Source organism: Ziziphus jujuba, chromosome 10 (assembly GCF_031755915.1).
Source record: "Ziziphus jujuba cultivar Dongzao chromosome 10, ASM3175591v1".
In the NCBI taxonomy this organism is placed as follows: domain Eukaryota; kingdom Viridiplantae; phylum Streptophyta; class Magnoliopsida; order Rosales; family Rhamnaceae; genus Ziziphus; species Ziziphus jujuba.
Genome location: NC_083388.1, coordinates 1,384,398 through 1,409,134, shown reverse-complemented (window position 1 = coordinate 1,409,134; position 24,737 = coordinate 1,384,398). Strand labels below are relative to the sequence as shown.

The window sequence follows — 24,737 nt, the reverse complement described above, 5'->3', positions numbered from 1 at the left end:
AAAAAAAAGGAAAAAGGAAAAATGAATGTCTATTTATAATTATTTTCAATATTTGTACTTTGTATATTTATTATTATTATTATTATTATTTATTATTATTATTATTTTTTTTACAAAAACTAGTTTGGGCGGGCCGGGATTTGTGGGAGAGACTGAAACCCAGAAGCTGAAATGAAGAAGTGAGAAACTTGGAGCTCTCAGTCTCAAGGCCTCAGCTTTTTTCTTCACAATTCTCGTTTTGGTAACACTAAGAAGAAGAAGAAGAAGAAGATCCAAATTGAAAATGTATATATTATAAAGAAAAAAGCCAGAAAGAGAGAGAGAGAGAATGGGTTTGGAATCGGATTTCGGATCGTCTCTGTTTGAGAATCTGAAGCTGGAAGATCCATGGCTTCCTCCATCTTCTTGGGAGTCACTACCTTCTGAAAGCGGACCTCGTCTCTCTCATCGCAACCTTTCCTCCACTTCGCTCTCTTCTTCTTCTACACGTTTCCTCCATAATGCCTCTTCAGTCTCTGTGAGTCTTCTCTCATTTTATTTATTTATTTATTTGTTCAAACAATTCATTTCTAGTGTTTCTGTAAAGTAGCGGCTGCTGAAGTGTTCGGTCTCTGGCAATTGCATAGCGCGACTGAAAATCTCTTCAAAGATAGCTTTTTTATTTAATTTTTATTTTTATTTTTATTTTTTTTTATGGTTCAGAAATGTGGCTGTTGTGGTAGAAAGAGAAGAAGTTGAAATCTGTTTTGCTAAAATTGTTCTTTGTTAACTCCTCGACATTGTAGATGCTCAATTTTAATAATTGTAGAAAATTTTATAGGGAGAAAAATAAAATACAACGCTTTTGGATGTTCGGTGGGGGTAGTGAAACATGAAATTAAAAGATTTCTGTTCTATTCTGGGGTTAAAGATGAAATTGAGTAAAATTGTGTTAAATGTGTGTTCCTTTTACGCAAATAAATTTTTGGAAAAATAGAGTTTACAAACCACTTGTTGAATTTTGAATTTGTTGTAAAATTAGTCTCTCTCTCTCTCTCTACTTACACACACACACACACACACACACACACACACACATATATTAACCAACTTTGTCCATGCATCGTGGTGAGCTTCAACTTAAGCTATGGTGTTTGCTACAGGAAGGAAGTTTGGTGAGGTTGGCTATGAATGCACTTCAAGGTGTTCAATCGTCTCTGATTAGTATTGAAAAGCTTTCTGCTGCCTTTTGTTCTGACCCAGCTGATAGGACCTTCCATGAGATTCCAAGTCTCTGGAATCGCTCTTCCAGCACTAATGCTCAAGGAAAGATTCTCAAATCCATAGGATGCTCCGGTTTCCTTGTCTTTCTTCTCTGTAAATTTGTAGACTATTTTTCAAATCCAAATTTTGATAAGAGTTCCGGAGGGATGAGACAGCATGAATGTTTGAAACCAGTAGAAACTCAGAATCATCGTGAGGGTGAAGTGAATCCTCCTTATACTCTTGTAAATCATGCCTTCTCTGTTGCTGTGGGAAAGGTCATAGAGGGTTACATATGTGCCCTAGACACACTGTATGCATCTGTACATTTGAGGCATTCATCTGAAAGTTCTGACCTGCCTTTGCAAGCATCTTCTTCAGTGGGATGTCTAACCACTGTGGTTTATTCTGAAATTACATTGTTGGAATTGTATTTGCACACAAAGGAACTGAGGGCTCAGATTGAAGCTCTTGGAAATATATGCAACCTATATAATATAGCTCTTTGCTTCTCAGAATCTTCTTCTGAAGATCTTATTGCTAAAGCATCGCTTGAATTTGATAATTTCTGCAGAGGAGGGGATCTACTTACATATCTATATACACAACTCCAGGTCAGCTTACTTTTTCTTTCTGACACTAGCTTTGTAATACTAATCTAAGTGATTTAATGTGTTTCAGTTTATAATTGTGAAGAAAGAAACTTTACTAAATAAAAAAGTTGGGGCATTTGCCCTTGAAGTCGATCAAAGAAAAATTGAAAAGAAAAAGAAAGTACAAAGTTGTAAGAGAATTAGAAATCCTCTCATAAATTATAACAAAGCAGTCCTCCAAAATAAAAGAACCAAGAAGAAAGCGTTATCTTAAAACTCCTTTGAAATTGGAGCCCATAAGGATGCCAAGAAGTTTAGATGATCCCACTTATTGATATTTATTGTTGGAACAATCTCTGATTTCATTCCAAGCAAATATCCCACAAAAGAGGACGTCAAAAAAAAAAAAAAAAAAAAAAAATGAAGAAGAAGAAAAGGGAGACATCGTCACACATTCCCCAAACTCTGTGGTGGCATTATATCCTTTACTTGGTTGTTTGTTTTCTTTTGGTAATTATCAAATCTTTTCAGTTCTCTGCACGTCCAAAAGATGACCTGCGGCATTATTCTTTTGACAAGTTTGCAAATGTATATGGTTCAACTCATGTAACAATTGGCTTGTTTTCCAAAAGTTGAGCATCTATCTCTATGGAAGGACAGACTTTGGCGACAACTTACAACTATTATATTGATAAAGTAGTCATGGAAATTGTTGGAACTAACTGAAAGAAATTTATATCTTTTGTATTAGTGTAAGATTGACTACTGTCATTTCTTATAGTTTTTTATTTGTTCTTTTGCCAATTGTTTTTCTCAAAAATATGCCTTCCTTAGGTTGCTGATCCTCCTCATTGTGCTATGCTCAAGTTCCTCTTCCTTCGTTCATTTGAACCATATTGTGGATTTATAAGATCATGGATGTTCAAAGCTGAGCTCAATGATCCTTATAAGGAGTTTATAGTAGAATATTTTGACAATCTACAGCCTAGTCAACATGGTAAAACAGGCATCTCAATGGACTTCCCACTGGCAAGTGTGAGGGTAATGCTATTTATTCTAATTTGGAAATGCTGTGATTGGATACTATTTTATAGATGTTCCTTTCAAGATTTATTCATTTTTTCATGTTGATACTCATGGTAGGGTTTTTCTTCCTCAGGAACGAGATGGAGTTTCTATTCCTTGCTTTTTGAAGGAATTCTTAGTTCCACTTGTCAGAGCTGGTCAGCAACTGCAAGTATTAATGAAGCTTCTAGAATTGTGTACTTATGTTGCCTTTGGAGACCATACTTATGAGGATTTTCTTCCTGGTTGGAGTGGTTTCTCTAGCAATCTTCCATTCACTTTCAGCAAAGAAAATATAGAAGCAATTGTACTTGTCCGGGACAATTATTACAAAATGATGCAGGAAAAACTTGAAAATCTTCTGACAAAATTAGAGTTCAGATATCAACAGGTTATAACAATGTAAAACTTTTGAATATCAGTGAGTTTTCTGTTATGTCATGGTAAATGGTTGTTAACATGAAAATCATTTAGTTAGTTTTATACCTTTTATCTTGTCTGCTTGTGATGGTTCAACTGACTTCTTCTTCTTATACATTTATAGTTTCAAGCTAACATTGAAGGCAGAACCCCTCCTTTCTGTTGGCCCACTTCTAAAAGAGATTGGGCAATGTGCTTCATTTCCAAATATGCATCCTTTGTTGAAATAAAATTATTTAAAATTCTTACCAGACTTTGGCATTCTACCAGTGCTAATTTGGTAAGATGTTGGTTGACAGAAGCTTGTCAGGTGTTGAGGCGCCAATTTGAACTCTGCTTTCAGTAAACATGCTAGAATTTTGTGTGTGCTTCTGGGCATACGTGGCTTTCCTCATCAAAGTACCTAATCTTATGTATAACTTTATTTAAATTTTCTTTTTCCATTTACATAATCTCTTTGAAGTAAGTAACAATATGTTGAGCAAATAATTAATTACTACTTTTATCCTTTTATTGGATGCTGTAGATAAATTAGTAGGAAACTGCTAATTTGCAACAGATATTTCCCATTTTCATTTTAACACTTTTTTGATTTGGTGCAGAACATGGGAGAGAAAAGGAGAAGAGAGGGGAGAGAGGGAGAAATTTGTGGGAGAAAATATGCTTGAAAGTTCAATATCTAATCTGTTTACCCCTTTATGTAATAGTTAATGCCTATTGAGCAAAACGATTCTAATGTAGTAGGAAAATAAACTTTAACAAAGTTCCTAAATTAGTAAACTCTAATTTCTCTATAATCCTTAAGAAAGCAGTATTCTTAGACAACTCATGTTTGGCATCAGATACGTCATTTTATGACCATAGATCAAATATGGGTTTATTGGAAAATGGGAGGGTTAGAAAGTTCAATAGTTAGAGGTATAAGATTTACCATATTGACAGTAAAGGTATCCAGTTCCATTCTCTCGTTCATTTTGCCTAAGTTTCATAAGGATCCAAGTAAGGTTATAGATGAGTGGAAACAACTTTCTTTCATGGTCTTCTTTTGTATCGGTCTGTTGGAGTGCTACTGATGGAGTATAGGAATAAAATAATAATGATTTATCATGATGTTAATTAAGTATGGGATTTTATTAGTGTAATTTTTTTTCTTAGTTTAATTAGATTGACTTATTGTGTTTAGTTTCTTTTTTAATTGGATGTTTTGTCATTAATGGGGCTTACTAGCCTGTTAGAGACACTTGGATAGATCATCCAATTGCCTTTTGAATCTTTTACAAAATACTTCCATTTGCAGGTAGTTTCACATGACATATTACCTAATGCCTTTAGTAGTGGTGAAAGGAGTTCAACTACCCTAGTTTCTTTCAAGTCTGGTGAAAGTTTGATTGATCCTTTAACAGAAAATCTAAGGGAGTCAAATGTGTAATCTCTCTCTCTCTCTCTCTCTCTCTCTCTCTTTCTCTCTTATGTATTTGCACTTGCTTGTTGATTTCGACATGTGTTTAAGTTGGCATGTAATGCATTCATGGTATATTCTACCAACTACAAAGTCACATTAACAGGATTTGTGGCTGCATCTAATATATTGTTTTCGCAAACTTTTGATATATATATTTTTTGATATATTTTAATCACTTTAATATTTTATAGCCTCATGAATGGTTATATTTTGCTAATCTTAGGGCTGACGACAATATAGATGCTGATGACTCAAGTACAATGGATGATTTACCTTATGTGGTGGATAATTATGAATCATCTGAATGTTCATCTTCAGACATTACTGAAGAGCCAGTTATGACCGAGAAGCAGCAGATTGAGCTTTCCAATCATAGAGCTGGGCTTGAACAAGAGTTTTTTCCTGCTTTAAGCTTTTCCGTAAGCCCTTCCTTTGAGAAGTCTTTGGAAAGGTCTCATGAATGTAAGAACTCATATCTTCTAGAAAGTGATTCAGGTGGAATTTGTGAAAAAATGGATGCTATTTGTCATTATGTGCAATCTCATCAAAGTGAAATGGTTTTGAATCCAATATCTCTGGGCCTTGAATCACAAGAGTCAGATTGGACTAGTGTGTCTGGTAACCAATATACAGATCATCTACCTGACAATAATTGTCCAGTCACTGGTTTCTTAAAGAATTCTGACATTGTTGGATATGGCTCAAGATCACATCCAGAAATCAGTGGAATGGGATCGTTGAAGGAAGATATCTCATATTATAGTAAAATGATTGTAAATAATAATGCTCTCATGGAGGAAGCATTTGGCAAGGATCAATATGGAAACAGCACAAGCACTTCAGGTTCGTTTATGTTGCAACAGTGGAAACTTCACTCCCCTTACAATTTTCTGAGTATGAACCCAACATTAGCAAAAAGTTCTTTCCTTAAACTCTTAGCCAATCCTGGAGAGAGAGATAGCAAAGACTATCGATTTTCTTTACCTTGCTTTGACTTTTCTTCTGTGGAAGACCCTTGGAAGGTATGCCTGGAAAAGTTTTCTGCTGGTTTTGTGGACTCCAGTGCTTCAGCTACAAGTACTAAAGTTGATCACCATGATCAAGAACACTGTGATAATGATGATGTGTTGATTGGTGAAACTACAACAAAATTTGATGATAATTCCCTTTCAGACATGAAGGAGCATAATCATGAATATTCTAATTTAGCGCTTGCTTCTGGTGGGAGTAGTTGGGAAAGTTTGCTAGATCGACCCAGTAACATTATGTTTAATAGCGATGAAGATCAGAGACTGGATTTTTTATCCAAATTTGAGATACCACTTGATTTTATTATTGACAAATGCCTGCTGCAGGAAATTATGCTCCAGTATCCTCACATCTATGCTATATGTTATTCATGTTTGGTGGTTTGGGCCTAATCCAAATCATGTGAAACCATGTGGTTTCTTAATTAGCTTTTACATGATTTATTTGTTGACCATCATTTGCTTTAATGTCTATACTCATCAAACATCAATTTGGAGACAAGCAATTGTATTGTCTTCTTTGTAACTTACTATTATCTTAATTATTGTGTGAAATGGTGTTGTTAAAGGATATGTCATATCCTTAAATAATTGCTAGATATAAGTATGTCAGCAGGTTAACTATTAGGTTGCTTGAAGAAGGATTTGATCTGCAAGAGCATTTCTTGGCATTGCGGCGGTACCACTTCTTGGAATTAGCAGATTGGGCAGATTTGTTTATCATGTCTCTTTGGCATCATGTATGACAGTCTGACAGTCTGTTATTCATTCTCATTGCATTTTTATTCTGTAGAGTCCCATATGAATATTTTTCTCTTCTCCCTGAAACACAGAAATGGTGCTCTACAGAGGCGAATCAAAGACTTTCAGAAATTCAAGGGTTCCTTGAGTTGTCAGTTCAGAGGTCATCATGTGAATTTGACCGTAATAAGGACAGATTGTATCTGTACCTGAAACATGATGATGCAATTCCACTTTCAACATCTGTGATTGGTACGTTGTTTCTTCTTTCACCTCCCTACCGCTTTTCCCTCTACCCTTTTAAAGTTGGTCCAGATGTATATATAATATTTTTAGTTTTTTATTTTAGGTGCCTCTGTCAACTTTTCTAATAGTGACCCTGTCAAAAATGCAGGGATCCATTCCTTTGATTTTGTAGGTTTGGGATATAGAGTGGACTGGCCTGTGAATATTGTTCTGACTCCTGACGCATTGAAAATATATACTGAGATATTCAGTTTTCTGATACAAGTAAGGCTGGCTGTTTTCTCCTTGACTGATATATGGTGCTCATTTAAGGTATGGATTCTTTCATACACTTTTTCCCCCCTACTCTCTTTCTTCCTAGTGTACTGTTTTATCACATGGTCAATGAGAGATACACAGCTAGAGAAGGCTGTTACCTTCCTAAACTAGAACCCTCCCCCTTAGCATGGCTAGAGCTCCAAGGTACCAGTTCCTAAAGGGAATGAGGTTCTCTCGTTTTAGTTTTGTAGAAGCGGAATGATGTGGGCTTATGATCTCTCAATTACAAGTATTAGGACAATTAGATCATTACTGGAAATTTTGAATCACTTGGAGTTTCATATTTACAGAGCATTTAAGATATTCCTCCTTTTATTTGTTTATTTATTTAATACCATGCTAATGCACTAAGATTGCTTTTGATATTGTTAAACAGGAGTTGGTGCATTTGATTAGTCAGAATCGTCATTCTCAAAATCATGAACTGGAATTGGGCCATTTTAATTTATTGATGAAGATTAGGTGCAGTAAATAATTCTTCCTTTTTATCAGATGATGTTGCGTTTGTTTTCTGTTGTTAGCTATTAATTTCACCACTGTTTTGAAAAACTCAAGCTTCTAGAAGGTGTAATATAATTGGTTTATATACTTAACAATCCTTTTTCATGTGTGGCCTCAATGTGTGAGTTATGCCTATTTTTGGTCTAAATGGATCTAGCATTTGGATTGGTTAAGATGTGGAATAAGAGTTGATTTTGGAGAAGTTTGAACATGTGATTTCTGAATCTACGGCTCTAATGCCGTATTAAAATGCTATTGTTCCTAAAAGCTCAAGCTTATAGGAGTTTGAGGATACCCCTTTGTTCTTGCATTATTTATTATTGAGAGTTATCTTGTAATAAGTATTTTTGAGTGAATGTTATGTCATAAAGGGTTTGTCATCCTCGTGAAACTTTGTATTATTCTCTATTTATTTGTAATAAAATTATGTTTCTCATTACAAAAAAAGTTAAAAGAATTACAATACAAGTGAATGGGTATTTGATTACAATCATCTTAAAACTATGTAAACTTACTCATTGTAAGTTTCAGGCTGGACTGTGCAATGGCATGAACCTTTAATTTCAGATGGTTATTGTAGTCACTCTTTTGTTTATCTGTCTATTTCCAGGCACCAAGTCAGTCATTTTGTATCTACACTGCAGCAGTATGTAGAGTCACAACTATTGCATGTATCATGGTGCAGGTTTCTTCACTCCCTTCAGCATAAGGTAGGATGCAACCACTTTGTATAAGAGACTAAGAGAATTCGAGTGTTCTATTCTTAAAAGCGGAATGCAAATTCTTTTGCAGAACATGATTTTTATGACAAATTTCATTTTTGTTTCAACCTTTTTTTGATGAAATATTATTGTTATCTTATTCTTGCTTTCATGTTAACTACTATAATGGACAAAGGAAGTATTTTGCATTTGACTATTAATAGAAACAAGAGAAAAAAGAGAGGTACAAGGAAACGTTAGCAATGTTGTCTTAAATGTAAATTGAAGAAAACTTAGCGTGTATGATGGTACTGAGTTAGGTGTAATAATAAAATTTTATGACTGTCCTTATACCATGCCCTCTAAAACAGAGGTCATTTCATAATGTTGTATATTCTTTTCGCTTCACAGTTTTCACTATATTTTACTTTTCCTTCTTGAATTTTTTTGGATTTAATTTTGCTTTTGGTTAATTCAGGTCAAAGATATGATGGATATTGAGTCAGTGCATATGGCATATCTAACTGATTCTCTACACATGTAAGTTCAAGTCCCATGTATTATTGTTTATAAGCTTTTGATGCCCTTTACTAGTAGACATGGCGGCAAATATTTAAAGGTTCAATTTTTTTCTGTTTTTGAATTTTACATGTATAGCAAAGTTATATTTTTATTCTAGTAGAATGAGTACTGCTAGGGAAGTATCTACTCTCCCATTTGCACTTATTTACAGGACCTGCATGTGGAGTCCACTTCCATGTGAGACAGAAATATTGTATTATGGGAGTGCTGAAATTGTTGATATATATACTTTTGTTTTCCCTATCTTAAGTAAATTTACAAGCACCTGTTATCACTTGTTGCTTTGTTTCATCATTGATTCCAAAGCAATAAAACCAGGTTGAAAGTCTCGGCCACCATGGTTTCATTGTCTTCTCCTTTTTAGTCTGTTATTGTTTTATAACATCTGATATTAGGTTTCATGATATGATAGTTTGCCTGTTTCTTCCATTTCCTTTCGAGTGCAACTATTTTATCTTTAATTTGGCTTCAGTGGATTGGGCATTTGGTATATCTTGATTGTTTTGGTGTTGATTCTTAGTTGACCATGTTACGCAGATGCTTCCTATCTGACGAGACAAGGCCCATAGCCAACATCATCGAAAGCATTTTGCAATGTGCATTAGATTTCCGTTCTTGTCTTAGAGGCAGCATGTGGGATATTGGCATGGGTAAAGAAGATTTTTCGCAAAGGCTTTCCAGAATCAATATATCTCAGGTGAGTTGTACATCTTTATCCTTTGTGGGCAAGTAAAATTTCATTCCATATTTATAGGTGTTGATGGAAAAAAAAACTGGAGCGGTGGACATGGACACATTGTTTATGCTTTAACATTCTTAAAGAATTTCACACTTCATATTAACAGTATGATGATTATATGGAGAAATATAGGAAGGATTACCAAGGTCATATACTGTGAAATATTCCGTTGCTTTTGCTTGAGACTTGAGGTTGGATTTTCTTTCAAAGGAATGAAACTAGTAAAAGATGCGAACCATGTTTTAACAAATTAAAATAAAAAAGTAAAAAAGCTCTTTCTTTTTTCTTTCAGTCTTTACACTTCTGTTCTTTCAGTTTTCAAATACCTGTTCCTGTTATTGCATTATGTTTGCTTCTCTGAAGGAATTGGAATAGCTGCTGGTTATAGCACCGTTTTATAAACCCCAAACTGTATCAAAGCTGAAAAAAGTCAAAAACTGTTAAATCCGGAGTTGCTGCTAATCTACAAGAATATAACGTCCATTTGTTTTGCAGGTGCTAGCCATAAAGAAAACATTTGACAAGAATTTGCAAGAGTTGCACCTTTACCATCTCAAATCACCCAAACATGGCAAGTTTGGAATATCTCGGTTTTGGGAATACCTCAACTACAACGAATATTACTCAAACGTTGTTAATCAAATGGGTTATCATGCTTTCTCAATCTAAAATCTTTGTGATCTGTATATTCTTTAACCTTGCCTCATTGATTAAAAAAATGAGGGAAAATTCTTGAAGAATTATTGCAAAAGGTGTGTTTCATTCAACATGCACTGGAGTGTCCATACAAGGTGAGTGATTCTTAGTTTCTTCTCTGTGGATGGTAGACTTATATGTGAATATATGTATTTTGGTTTTTCACCATTTGAGACCATAAGCCAAGTCTTCTGTGTGAAAGGGAGTATGCAACTCTTGTGTTTTACATATTGGGTGATTGAGAAGTTTTATAGCAGTCTCTTTTTGTAATGCAGGCTTTTGTATCCACAATTTATTCTTACAAAATATCCATCTTTTTTTTTTTTTTTTTTTTTCCTTCTCTTTTTTGGGTCTCTATTTAAGTTCCAACATCCATTTAATATGTCATTTCCCGAATTTAATATTTTTCCATTTGAAGTTTTCTCTGAATTGAATTCTAGAAGAATGTTGTTTCTAGGGAGCGATGAAAGAACAAAGGCCATTCAAATGGCAAACGTCTTATAATGAGTAACTAGGAGTATTTATTTGTTTATTTTTCTGTCTTTCTAAGAAAAAAAAAAGGGAAATTTTATAAATTGGCTCGATCCGTGGGGCTTCAAAGTAGAATGTTTATGCTCATAATCAAAGTAGCCATTAACCACTAATCAGCATTGCACTGGTTCGCATATCTTGTGGCTTCGTCAACCATCACCAGTCCACCACTGTCCGTGCAACTCTCACCTTGTGCAATTTTTTTTTTCTTTTTTTTTTTTTTAAGCTAAGTAAATACATGAATACAGGAAAAAAAGGAAAAGGAGGTAAACATTAAACAATTCCCGAAGAAACTTCCTTGCTGCCAAAATCAAAAGGTTTTTAATTTTAATTTTAAAATTTATGACACTTCAATCAAAAGAAGTTAGTTGGGCCAAAAAAATAAAAATAAAAATAAAAATCTCGACTTTGATATCTAAGTACAAAATTAAAATTTTACTTAGTTCATAATTTAAGCAATGGACATCATGAAAACACATTCTTTCTTCAAAAGGGATATATATTTCTCTCCAATATTAAGAATAGCATTTCAATTTCAAGAAATCCTATTTGAAAACACTCCCATTTTCATATTCCTGTTGAATCATGCTTATCACGTAAAAACTGAATAAACATAATATTTTTTCTGTGCAGCTTCTTGTGAGCCACTATTACTGCTAGCAGTTTCCATTCATTGTGCTACAAGAGCTGCCATTAAAGAAGGAAGAAAGCAGCTTCTTTCATGGAGAGGCCAAGATAGGTCAGAGTTAATCTTGCAATTGGATGTTCCTGCTACCATGCCTGTTGTGAAGGAGCTTTGTGGGCTTGACATTGTGGACAAGCACTTGGGATGGAGTTTTAGGCAGCAACAAGTTCAGGAACTAGCTTCTATGGTGGATTGGAGACAGAAAATTCAAAGAAGATGTCATGAGACAACTATACGAACTCACATGATCTCATGAACTATTTAACATGTCTGTGTGAAAATGAAAATGGTGATATTTATGTAATTAAATAAGCATAACTATGGAGAGAAAGCAATTAGTGCTTTTTGTTGCAACAATATATGGCGTGTATTTGTCACTTAATGCATTTGAACTAAAATGTATTAATTTGGACACATGCGTCATTCTTAGCATATTTATTGGAACCAAAACTTTATTATCACCAGTGCTTGATACTATGTTGAATAAAATACTATCTTAAATTATTCAACACAAGACAAATTAAAGAAAAGTGAGACAAAAGGGGGGGAAAAAAAATTAGGTATCTAATTGCAATTGGTAATGAATAATATAATAGAGACGGATAATTTATACAGACTAACGAGCAAAGAAATTAATATAAAAAAATAATAAATATATTAAATTATTATAACTCCGATTGCTTTAATAAAATCAATATCAAATATAATGAGAAAGAAATATTTTTTGATATCCAAATCCAAACACAGCAGAAAAATAAAAAAAATTTAAAAAACAAGTTTACTATTGAACTTGAAGGCATATATCCCAGGATTTGAGGCCTTTGCCGTGTGCGAACAATTTAATTTTTAGTGATAATCTTTTTATTTTATTTTTTTGATGAAAATATTTTTAGTGATAATCAATCATAGTGGAAAATAATTTTAATATGATTACTTTACTTATGATAAAAGGTACAAACATCGACCGGTGTCACTTCTGTTTGTTTGGCACTAGCTACATGATTTTTTTTTCTTAATAAGGAAAATAAAAATACTTACATATATTAGAATTAAATTAATTATTTGCCAAATTAATGCATCCAACAGTATATGTACACTGATTAATTTTATATTGTACAAATCCTCTAAACTTGACGATATTTTTGATGAATGTGTAAACTTGACGATATTGAATCTGTTACCACGTTTCCTCTTGGAAACACACAAAAAGAGAATTATTATTATTATTATTATTATTTTTTTTTGAGAGTCTTAATTGAAATCGATCGAACTAGAATATATATTAAACTCTTAAGTAATTATAATAAAATAAAAAATGGAGAAATTTCGGATCTTATTGAAGCTAAAAATATTAAACCAACATATATATATATATATATATATATATATATATATATATATAGTAAAGAGAGTGTGTCAGGCTCACATCAATAAGCTGTGTATCGGTGATGGTTCTTATGCGGATCACAATATTGGTGACGGTTTTTCATAGTATTGGTGATGATTTTCTAAGAAACCGTCGTTAATACTATGAAAAACCATCATTAATACTGCGGTCCTCATACCGACCGTCCTCACTATAAAATTTCCATATATATATATATATATATATATTCTTATATCCTAGGATTTGAGGTCTTTGCCGTGTGCAAAAAATTTAACAACACATCTTTCTAGTGATAATCAAACATTGAATTTATTAGAAAATAATTTAATATGCTTACTTTAATTCCTTATTGTAAAAGTATATTGAATTTGAAGTAATGGCTTATGTAATTTGATCATTATAACTATAAGATTTGAATTTATGATGCTTAATTTGACTATATATGATGCATGCAGTGAAAATGAAAATCAAAAGAAAGCCATGCACAAAAAATGAAAATCAAAAGAAAGCCATGCACAATGTAAGAATTCCGTGCATTTCTTTATGCTTTCTATGACTTTATTTTTTTTGGTCTAAGTTTTTTGATTCTGCCAAATGATATCTGAGCAGAGTCGATAATATCCAAAACCCCGAGTTTCTTAGTTTAAAACAAAACAAATAATAATAATAAACATTATTTTTTTTCTCTATCAATTTAAATTTTATCTTCATTGAGAAAGTCAATATTCTTGTCACTTTCGAAGTTTAACTTTATATCCATAAATAACATAAATAGTCTATCAGCAAAAGAAAAAAATAAATAAATAAAAAAGAACAGAAAACAAAAAACAATAATTAAAAAAGAACAGGTTCAATGTTACCAGTAAACTCAGGGATCATTTCATTGGTTCAACTTCATCAATGAAAAGATTGGGAAAAAAATCCATCATACTTGGTCTAATAACCCATTTTAATACATAAATATTCAAAATTAGTCCTTCATAGTTTAGGTAATAATTTATAGAAATTTTCATACATTTTGCAGCACTTTTAAAAAATATGTATGATTTAATTTTGACAAATTTGTATGAGATAAAAAAATGATAAAAGAAGACCCATCAAAAGATAAAAAAATTCTACCCTCCAATATACGAATGTAAAGGGTTGCCACTCGACCAGGTTTCATAAAAATGTGCTTTTCCAAATGATAATTCATTATATATAATATGTATTATATATATATATTCTTTTATTTATTTATTTGGGCTAAATTTTATTTATCATATATGTATATATATTTTCAATATAATGGGCTAAAATGGTTAAAAAAAAGAAAGAGAAAAGGGTGAAACAAAAAAGCATTAAAAATTTTTTTAATGCACATGTCCCTGGTCCCATGTGGGTCAGCTCATCGATATGATAAAAGAATCCCGCCAAAAAAAAAAAACAATTTTATATAAAAAAATTGCAGTAAGAATATAATAAACACGAGCAGATTCAACTTTTCTTTTGTACAACGTTTGTTTTTACTTGATAGATCTATTGGATAATTTTCATTTTTAATGACTTTATTTTTTTTTTTATGAACAAAAAAAAAAAAAAAAATTTAGTAATCCATTGAGTGATGCTTTAAAAAGTTACCATTAAAAGTTTTATAAAAATGAGTTTCAATAAAGTGAAAATATCTATCCATATTGTTATACGAAATTTTAAATACCATACCACATGGTGAAGAACCATTTTCACGTATAGAATTTTCTTATATATGTATATAATTATCTTACGCAAAACATATTATCTTGTCTGAAAAAGGCTCATCCACAATTCTATTACTCAGGATTTTTATGAACAGGACAATGGATAGCTGTATAGAACTTTTTAACACACCTATTTACATGTCAAAAGGATAGACGTTTTCCCAGATAAAATCCAAGACATAATATATTGGATAAGAGAATTCTGGTGTACATAATATGATATATTTGTTATAAGCTGACCAAGTGAAGTACCGTGTGGGATGGATGTTTGAAATCCAGGTGTTTCAGTCTTAGGAACACACATGGGACAGAAATTGATATGATACCATGACAAATTTTTATAATACAAAAAGTTGTTTCTGTCATCGATGACTTAACTTCTTCTGAAATTGTTCTGAGTTTCGCTTTTATTATTATGTCTACAAGCATTAGTCCTCTAGCAGCAGTAGAGAGTGTCTCAGAAATGGAGATGGTGACAGAAAGAAAAACTGGAAGTTTGGTGTTTGCTGTTAATGGTGAGAGGTTTGAGCTTCCAGCAGTTGATCCTTCAACCACATTGCTTGAGTTCTTGCGTACACAGACCCCCTTCAAAAGTGTCAAGCTTGGTTGTGGTGAAGGTTGTTCTGTTTACCCCTCTCTCTATCTTCAACTTCATGTAGATTTCTTAATATTGGCTATATTGTATATATATGATTGGTGTACTGCTATTTTCATTGTTTAATTTGGCTTGAATACTGAGATTTCAAAATTTCTGAGGATTTAGGTATTTTTATTTTTATTTTTGCTTCTCTGAATTTTTTTTTTTTTTTTGGGGCTCTCAAGTAACCACCTGGGTTCCACTTATGGTTCCTCGAGGAGAGTGAATTATTGTGATACTGATATGTGAGCAGAGATCTGTATTCTATTCGGATCCAGGTGCTTATTTGATCGATTTAAATCATCACGTGTTGGCTTAGAAGACTTTTTTCTGGATGAGGTTTGAGTTGGTGTCTAATCCTTTCAAATTAGTCAAAATGAACTCATTGAGAATCTCAACTTATCAGGAGGTGAATTTAACTTGTGAAAATTGATGTTAATCACATCAGGAATCAAAATTTTTAATGAAGTGTTCATATGTTAAAATTGAAGTGTTCATATGTCAAAATCTTTAATGTTGAAGTCAAACACCAATGGTTTCTATTTGAACCCGTTGAAGTTGAAGAGTGTTGATTTTAACTCAAGCCTATCTAATTATGTCGTCCCATATGCTATTATTTCAAATTAAATGTAGATCAAGTGGAAACCTTATTTGCTTGGTCACTAATTAGATGAATAACAATACTTTTTCAATCACGATGGTATGCGTATTTAGGATTTAAGCAAGTCTTCATACGTCTTATGGTAACATTTTTTTTTTTTTGGTGGGGGGGGAGGTCATGTCTGAGTATGACCTTCAATGAAACTTGGTGTAATTTTTCGATGCCGTCAAATTTTTATACCAGGAGGTTGTGGTGCTTGTGTTGTGCTGCTGTCCAAGTATGATCCTGTGCTTGACAAAGTCGAGGATTGTACTATAAGTTCGTGTTTGACACTACTATGCAATATCAATACATGTTCAATTACAACATCTGAAGGCCTTGGAAATAGCAAAGATGGGTTCCACCCGATTCACCAAAGGTTTGCTGGTTTCCATGCTTCTCAGTGTGGCTTTTGTACTCCTGGAATGTGTGTCTCACTCTTTGGGGCTCTTGTCAATGCTGAAAAAACCAATCGGTTGGAGCCCCCTTCAGGGTTCTCCAAGCTCACTGTTTCTGAAGCTGAAAAGGCTGTTGCTGGGAACCTCTGTCGCTGTACTGGTTACCGACCCATTGCTGATGCCTGCAAGAGCCTTGCAGCTGATGTTGATATTGAGGATTTGGGGTTCAACTCCTTTTGGAGAAAAGAAGACAGTAAGGAAGTAAAGAAAAGTAAATTACCTTTGTACAACTGTAATAATTTGATCTGTACATTTCCGGAGTTCTTGAAGAAGGAAGTAAGGTCTGGCATGTATTTGGATTCTGAAAGATATAACTGGTACAGTCCTGCTAGTGTTGGGGAGCTTCAAAACTTGTTGAAAGTTAATAAAGGGACTGACATGAAGATAGGAGTTGGTAACACAGGGACCGGCTATTACAAGGAACTTGAACGATATGAAACATATATTGATCTGAAACATATTCCTGAGCTCTCAATACTTAGGATTGATCAAACAGGAGTTGAGATTGGAGCAGCTGTAACAACCGCCAAAATTATTGAAGCTTTGAAGAATGAAATCCAACATGACTTTATCTCAAGAAACGAGATTGTGTTCAGAAAACTTGCCAACCATATGGAGAAAGTTGCTTCAGGGTCCATCAGAAATACTGCTAGTGTGGGAGGAAATTTGGTGATGGCACAAAGGAAAAATTTTCCTTCAGATATCGCTACAATACTTCTTGCTGTTGATTCAGTGGTTGATATAATGAATGGTCACCAATTAGAAAGAATTACACTGGAGGAGTTTCTGCTAAGGCCTCCTTTAGATTCTAATGGTGTGCTTGCAAGTGTAAGAATCCCATTAGCTAGGAAAGTTTCTCCAGAAACCAATACTATCTTGGTCTTTGAAACCTATCGTGCTGCACCCCGACCTTTAGGAAGTGCATTGGCTTTTTTGAATGCTGCCTTCTTGGCTGAAGTTTCTCCATGTGACACTTCTAATGGAATCTTGGTGAATCATTGTCAGTTGGCTTTTGGTGCTTACGGAACGAAACATGCAATTAGGGCACGAAGGGTTGAAGAATTTTTAACTGGAAAATTTCTAAATGCTGAGGTCTTATATGAAGCTATCAAATTGGTTAGAGCTACTGTGATTCCTGAAGATGGCACTGCAAATCCTGCTTATAGGTCAAGCTTGGCTGCTGGTTGTCTTTTCGAGTTCTTTACTTCCTTGATAGAAAGTGGTGCTGAAGTAACCAATAGTGTCTTGAATGGATATAAAAACAATTCATTAGTCAAACAATCTAAGCTAGGACAGAATTATAACCAGTTTCACTCTGACAAGATTCCAACATTGCTATCGTCTGCAAAGCAGGTGCTGGAATTAAGTAAACACTACTATCCAGTTGGTGAGCCAATTACGAAATCTGGAGCAGCCATCCAAGCTTCAGGTTGATATCATTGGATTAAATACATTAGTTTAATCTCTCGTGATTAGTTTATTTGTCATTGTGTTTTTATATTTATATCATAACACTGCTTTCTTTTTGCATGCTCTCGAAAACTGATCCGCTAATTTTATTCGTGCTGATCAATCGTGTAGGTGAGGCTGTATATGTAGATGACATTCCTTCACCAACTAATTGCTTACATGGCGCATTCATTTATAGCACTAAGCCCCTAGCGTGGGTGAGGAGCATAAATGTCAACTTGGGACCACATCCAGATGGAGTTGCAGCAGTAATATCACATAAAGACATTCCTGAACATGGGGAGAATATAGGATCACACTTTTCCTTTGGTATTGAACCTTTGTTTGCTGATGATCTTACTCAGTGTGCTGGTCAGCGTCTTGCCTGTGTGGTAATTCCTTATTCATCTTCTGATAGTGTTGTTGGTCTTGCTCCATTTGTTGAATTTACATATTGTGTGAATCCCAAAGAAGTTCCATTTTCTTTTATTGTTATTTTTCTTGTTGGGGACCTCTGCAATTAATTAACTCCTTTAGAACAACTTTGTTAGGTTGCAGATACACAAAAACATGCAGATAGGGCTGCAAACAGTGCAGCGGTTAATTATGGAATGGAAAATCTAGAGCAACCTATTTTATCTGTAGAAGAGGCTGTTGAAAGGTCTAGTTTCTTTGAGGTCCCTCCTTCCATTTACCCAAAACCAGTTGGTGATATATCGAAAGGAATGGCCATGGCTGATCACAAGATTATATCTGCTGAGGTAGTTCTTAATGCTCGTTATTCTTTCTTTTTATTGAGTCATCCAAAGACTTATACATCCATGCATACTTTCATAATTGTTTTTTGGGCGAATTTTGACATTCAGATCAAACTGGGTTCTCAATACTATTTCTATATGGAGACACAAACTGCTCTTGCAGTACCAGATGAAGACAACTGCATTGTAGTTTACAGTTCAACTCAGGTTCCTGAGCATGCACATGGTATTATTGCAAGATGTCTGGGTATTCCTGAACATAATATCCGCGTTCTTACAAGAAGAGTTGGAGGTGGATTTGGTGGAAAGGTCGTACCTTCCATGCCTGTGAGTATTTAGTCCCAGGACTCCTTATGATACAACATTTTGATAAAATTAGTGAAACATTATTGTGGTTTTCCAATTTTATGGTCTAAGGTTGGACATTAAAAACCAGTGTAAGCTAATGCATGGTGAAGTATTGCATGATTATAACATGATCTCTTTGGTCCTGATGTTTAAAATATTCAGATTAACTTCACATGCTTCCATAATTTAGGTTGCAACAGCATGTGCTCTTGCAGCACATAGATTACGTCGCCCTGTCCGGATGTATATGAATCGCAAGACTGATATGATAACAACAGGAGGAAGGCATCCCTTAAAAATCACTTACACTGTTGGATTCAAGTCCGATGGAAAGATTACAGCTTTACAACTACAAATATTGATTGATGCAGGGACTTCACCAGATTTAAGTCCAGTCATGCCATGCAATATACTAACTGCACTTCGGAAATATGATTGGGGTGCTCTATCTTTTGACATAAAGGTATGCAAAACAAACACTATAAGTAAGACAGCAATGCGGGCACCTGGAGATGTACAGGGATCATTTATTGCCGAAGCTATAATCGAACATGTGGCATCTACCCTTTCATTAGATGTTGATTCTGTAAGAAATCTAAATCTTCACAAGTATGACAGCCTTAAATTATTCTATCAGAATAGTGCTGGTGAACCTTTAGAGTATACTTTACCCTCAATATGGGATAGGTTGGCTGTGTCTTCAAGCTTTAACTGGAGGATCAAAATGGTAAACGAATTCAATAGGTACAATAAATGGAAAAAAAGGGGAATTTCTCGGGTACCTATTATATATGGAGTGTCATTGAGACCAACTCCCGGGAGGGTAAGCATACTAAAGGATGGATCTATTGTTATTGAAGTTGGAGGTATTGAGATAGGCCAAGGACTTTGGACAAAGGTAAAACAGATGGCTGCTTTTGCGCTCAATTCAGTCCTTAGTAATGGAGATGGAGACCTCTTGGATAGAATGCGAGTCATACAAGCTGATACATTAAGCTTAATTCAAGGTGGTATGACTGCTGGAAGCACTACATCAGAGTCAAGCTGTGAGGCAATAAGGCTGTGTTGTAATATTCTTGTTGAGAGGCTGACTCCTTTCAAGAAGAGGTTGCAGGAGCAAATGGGACCTATCAAATGGGAGACTCTTATTTCTCAGGTATCTATTAGGAAGTATCAATATCTCGCTTGTCCAAGAATATACTGATCAACATATTTTTGTCCTGTTTACCTTTATTCACAGAATTTCTGTCTTTAACTTACAAATTGCAGGCACACTTGCAATCTGTGAACTTAGCAGCAAGCTCTTTCTATGTCCCTGATACAGCATCGTGCTCATACCTGAATTATGGTGTAGCAGTGAGTGAGGCATGTTGTTCCTTATGGACTTGTGCTTAAATTATAACAGTTTTCCCAATTAAACTTGTAACTAACTGCTTGAACATATCAGAACAATAGTGATAGCATAAACCATAGTGCAGAAAAATAAATGCTTCAATAATACTATAGATTAACTGATAACAAAAACATGTCATTACAGGTTGAGATAAATCTTCTGACTGGAGAAACTACAATTTTGCAAGTGGATATTTTGTATGACTGTGGACAGAGTCTCAACCCTGCTGTGGATCTAGGACAGGTTATTTTTTCTTATGTACTATGTGATTAAAGTTCCGAGTTATTAGTCTCTCCAGAGTTATTTTCCTCGACTTCTGCTCTTTTGTTGTGTCGGCTCTTATTCAACTTGAAATTGGTTGTTGCAGATTGAGGGATCTTTTGTTCAAGGAATTGGGTTTTTCATGTCTGAAGAATGGCTGACAAATTCTGATGGATTGTTGGTTACTGACAGTACATGGACATATAAGATTCCTTCGGTGGACACCATACCCAAACAGTTCAATGTTGAAATATTAAACAGCAGCCATCATGAAAAACGTGTTCTTTCTTCAAAAGGTATGTTTCTTCAATGTTTTGAACCAAGTATTATACATGTTCCATATTTCAGATATGAATTGCAATGTCTTTTTCTTCACCATGTTTCAAATATGAATTGTAATGTCTTATCTTATCCTTTTGAATCTTTTCTCATTTGGTCTCACCAATTAGACCCCATTTAATTTTGACAAAATAAGATTCTGCCACACTTGGCATTTAAATTTGTTAAATAAGGATATTACATGTTTGTCAAATTTGTCAAAATAAGATTCTTCTATTAGAACTTCTGTTTTAAGTATTTGAAAGCTTGGTACCCATGCAAGGATCTTACACAAATCTCTTCTTTTGGGAAAAGTCTTTTTAGTTTCATATTAGTGAAGGTAGAAATTCTGTTTTGAGCTGCTTGAAATACGTTCTTATTGCTGTATTCTGATTACATCATGCTTAACAAAGTTTAATTTAAAAATCGTGTTTCCTACAGCTTCTGGTGAGCCACCATTACTGCTAGCTGTTTCTGTTCATTGTGCTACAAGAACTGCAATTAAAGAAGCTAGAAAACAGCTTCTTTCATGGAGTGGCCAAGATGGTTCAGAGTCAATGTTCCAATTGGATGTTCCAGCTACCATGCCTGTTGTGAAGGAGCTTTGTGGGCTTGACATTGTGGAGAAGTACTTGGAATGGAGTTTAGGCTGCAAGAAATAAAGGAGCCTTTTGTTGGGGATGCAGACAGAGTTTCAAATGTTTATTTTATACAGAGTTCAAACAAGTTATATGTCATGACACAACTGTTGGTCCATGGTTCTATAACTGGTTTGAGTGGAGTAATTAATCTTTCATAAGGATTTAACAGTTTTCTTTTCCTTTGAAGTCTGTTTACGGTGTGGAAATAAAAAAATGCAGCAATTTATGTAGTTGAATGAGAATCTATGTCTATGGAATAGAAAGTAACGCCTGTGATAAGAATATCACATGTATATATAACTCTTAATGCATTTAATTTTTTTTTTTTTTTTTTTTTTGAAAGAAACATCATAACTTCACTAAGCCAAAGCACAAATTACAAGCATCCTCCTGAGGTTTAGGAATTAACCACGATGGACTATCCTGAATCCATGTTTCTTACACAGACAGCGACAGAGAATCGTAAGCTGTAAAAGGAGCTGCCCTGTTCATTTCCCTAGAAGTATATTTACAAACAAAATCTGTAAAAGAAAGTAACAAGGGTTTAATCTCTTCTACTAAAAAAACATTCTTGTCACAAATAAGGTCCCGGATCATAAATTAAGCAAATGGCCTCCTCTGATTCGCAAACTAACATGCTGCCAGCAAAACCAATCTGAACACGAAAAACAAAAGCTTCTTGAATGGCCAATAATTCAGTAGCGAGAATGGGAGAGTATAAATGCTAGCCGAAATTGTTTTGCTAGAGCCTTCATTAACAGACCTTTATAATCTCTAATGAGCATTTCAAAACCAGACATCCCATGCAGATGTGATAAGGCACCATATACTGACTTTTACTCATCTTGGCTTCTCAACATTTGGTAACCTCAATTCCTGCCCCAATCATCCTTAGCATTAGCCTGCTGAAAATCAAGGCGGAGATCAGTTACATAGCTCTTCAAATTCTCGTCAGACCTTGGCAAAGCTCCATGAACAAAACAAAGCTTTGCAAATCTCTCTTGACAGAAATCTGCGATCCATACAAGGCAACCCCTAAAACTCAACAAAAGAAGAAAAATTACATACCATGCAACCCATTTATATGCTCCTCCGATTTCCAAATCCCTTTAGCATTCAAGCTAACTCCAGAAAGCATGCAACACTGATTCCTTATCATGCCTACAGAAAAGACAAAATGCCATGCGCATGCACATGCTGTCGAAATAACAATCCAGCAGCACATGGCAGGCAAAGCATTCGAACAAGCACGCCAGAGGAAGATTTTGATCTTATTGGGAACCTTAAGAAGTTTTCAAATTGCCTTTCACCAAGTCAAGCTGAAATATCATTTTTTTTTTTAACAGCTTCTGGTGAGCCACCATCGGTGCTAGCAGTTTCAGTTCATTGTGCTACAAGAGCTGCCATTAAAGAAGCTAGAAAGCAGCTTCTTTCATGGAGCTGCAGCCTAGATGGGTCTCAGTCAATATTCCGATTAGATGTTCCTGCTACTATGCCTGTTGTGAAGGAGCTCAATGGATTAGATATTGTGTAGAAGTACTTGGAATGGAGTTTAGGCAGGAACAAGTGAAGGAGCTTTGTGGTGGGGATAAACAGAGAGAGAACTTCAATGGACGAAGTTCAAAAAATTGTTTGAATGAACCTATTCTATATATATATATATATATATATATTTCCTTGCATTTTTTCCTTTTCTTTTCAAGTCTTTTTACTCCGTAAAATAATATGACATTTTATTGACTTGTATTAAATTTTATTTATCATTTTTAAGATTCACTTATTATTTTATTTTATTTTTTCAACTAATAATATTAACAACACTTCATTTTCCACAACAGTTGGTATACAAAAAAAATCCCGTGACAGTAGCATTAAAAAGAAAAATAAAATTACGATCAAAAGATTTTCATATATGCATATATTATATGGGCAAGAGAATCAAATCCCAAAATAGATTTTAAATACAGAAAAATTCCTTCCCTTGAGTTTTATCTGAAAAAAAAAAAATATGTTCCTTTTCATGATCACATACCTTGTTTTAAAATTGTCTGACTTTTGGCTATTATTATTCACTGTCACTTGGCCGTCAATGTCGACAAGACTATTTGTCAAGCTTGGATGAGTCCCAGAAATGGCAGTGGAGACAGAGAAGAGAAACGGAACTTTGGTGTTTGCTGTTAATGATGAGAGGTTTGAGCTTCGAACAATGGACCGTTCAACCACTTTTTTTGAGTTCTTGCTTTAACAGACTCCCTTCAAAAGTCCCAAGCTCAGCTGCAGCGAAGGTTCTTCGGTTTCCCTTTCTGTCTTCATGTATATTTCTTATTACTTGCACTCCAAGTATTTGATGGTTATGGGATGTATTATTAGAATTAGTGAGGTGGATATGTTGGTCTTCAATCCGGTTTTCCTTTGATTCATAGAGAGATATCTGTTTAAATATTAAATCTATTATCTTGTATATGGTTGTACAGCTACTGCTATTTCATTTACTTAAATTTTTTGATGATTTCTTTTTCTTTTTTTTTTGGGTTTTTTATTTGTTTTTGTTTATTTCATTTTCAAGGAGTTTCCTGGGTTCTTCTTATTCCTTGGGAATCTGTATTTAATTCAGAACCAGATGCTTGTCGATCTAAATCATCATGTGTTGGCTAAGAAAAAAAGACATCAAAACCCTTTAAATCGAACTCCTTGGGAATCAAGATCAACTTGTAAGTGATTTGAGTTTAAGTTGTGAAAGCTCGAGTTAGACATATCAGGAATCAAAGTTTAAATCAAGTGTTGATGTGATGAAATCGCACACCATTGAGTTCAATTTGGACCCGTACAAGTTGAACATGAAGGGGTTGATTTATACTGCTCTTCAAATAAATTATTTCATTTTCTTTCTTTTGTTTGCGTGGTCATCAATTGTATGAAGATACTTTTTCCATGATGGTGGTATGTAACACACTGTTGCTATTTTGTATTTGCTGCTTTCGGTACTTTTATCATGTTTGACTATGGCCTTCTGAAAAGGAAAAAGAAGTGCGCAAGCCCTGACAATGACTAATTTGTCTTTTTACATCAGTCAACATATTTAGCATCCAATATTATATCTTCAGTCAATAACCCTAGAATTTTGGGGGCTTTAAGTAAATTTTATAGTCACACACATGTTC

At 34.3% G+C, this 24,737-nt stretch overlaps 2 protein-coding genes across 3 annotated transcripts; both read left to right on the top strand.

Annotated features, from left to right (window-relative positions):
- Positions 1-126: 126 nt before the first annotated feature.
- LOC107410385 (uncharacterized) lies at positions 127-10,625 on the top strand. 2 transcript variants are annotated; one of them, XM_016017812.4, is made up of 14 exons: positions 128-517; positions 1,143-1,856; positions 2,670-2,876; positions 2,995-3,291; positions 4,618-4,745; positions 5,006-6,151; positions 6,409-6,550; positions 6,644-6,803; positions 6,946-7,109; positions 7,492-7,577; positions 8,227-8,326; positions 8,796-8,857; positions 9,437-9,596; positions 10,134-10,625. In XM_016017812.4, exons 1-14 carry the CDS (start codon positions 329-331, stop codon positions 10,305-10,307), a joined length of 3,729 nt encoding a protein of 1,242 aa, XP_015873298.2. In that variant the 5' UTR covers positions 128-328; the 3' UTR covers positions 10,308-10,625. The 2 variants fall into 2 exon arrangements, 1 of the variants encoding a protein (XP_015873298.2); XR_007239167.2 differs by lacking the exons at positions 7,492-7,577; positions 10,134-10,625 and having other exon boundaries at positions 127-517; positions 9,437-9,513.
- A 4,147-nt stretch (positions 10,626-14,772) lies between these two features.
- On the top strand, positions 14,773-21,833 carry LOC107410390 (abscisic-aldehyde oxidase-like). The gene is made up of 10 exons (XM_060812066.1): positions 14,773-15,290; positions 16,155-17,837; positions 17,990-18,249; positions 18,409-18,618; positions 18,724-18,942; positions 19,154-20,119; positions 20,233-20,328; positions 20,501-20,599; positions 20,724-20,913; positions 21,377-21,833. Exons 1-10 carry the CDS (start codon positions 15,089-15,091, stop codon positions 21,595-21,597), a joined length of 4,146 nt encoding a protein of 1,381 aa, XP_060668049.1. The 5' UTR covers positions 14,773-15,088; the 3' UTR covers positions 21,598-21,833.
- Positions 21,834-24,737: the final 2,904 nt, after the last annotated feature.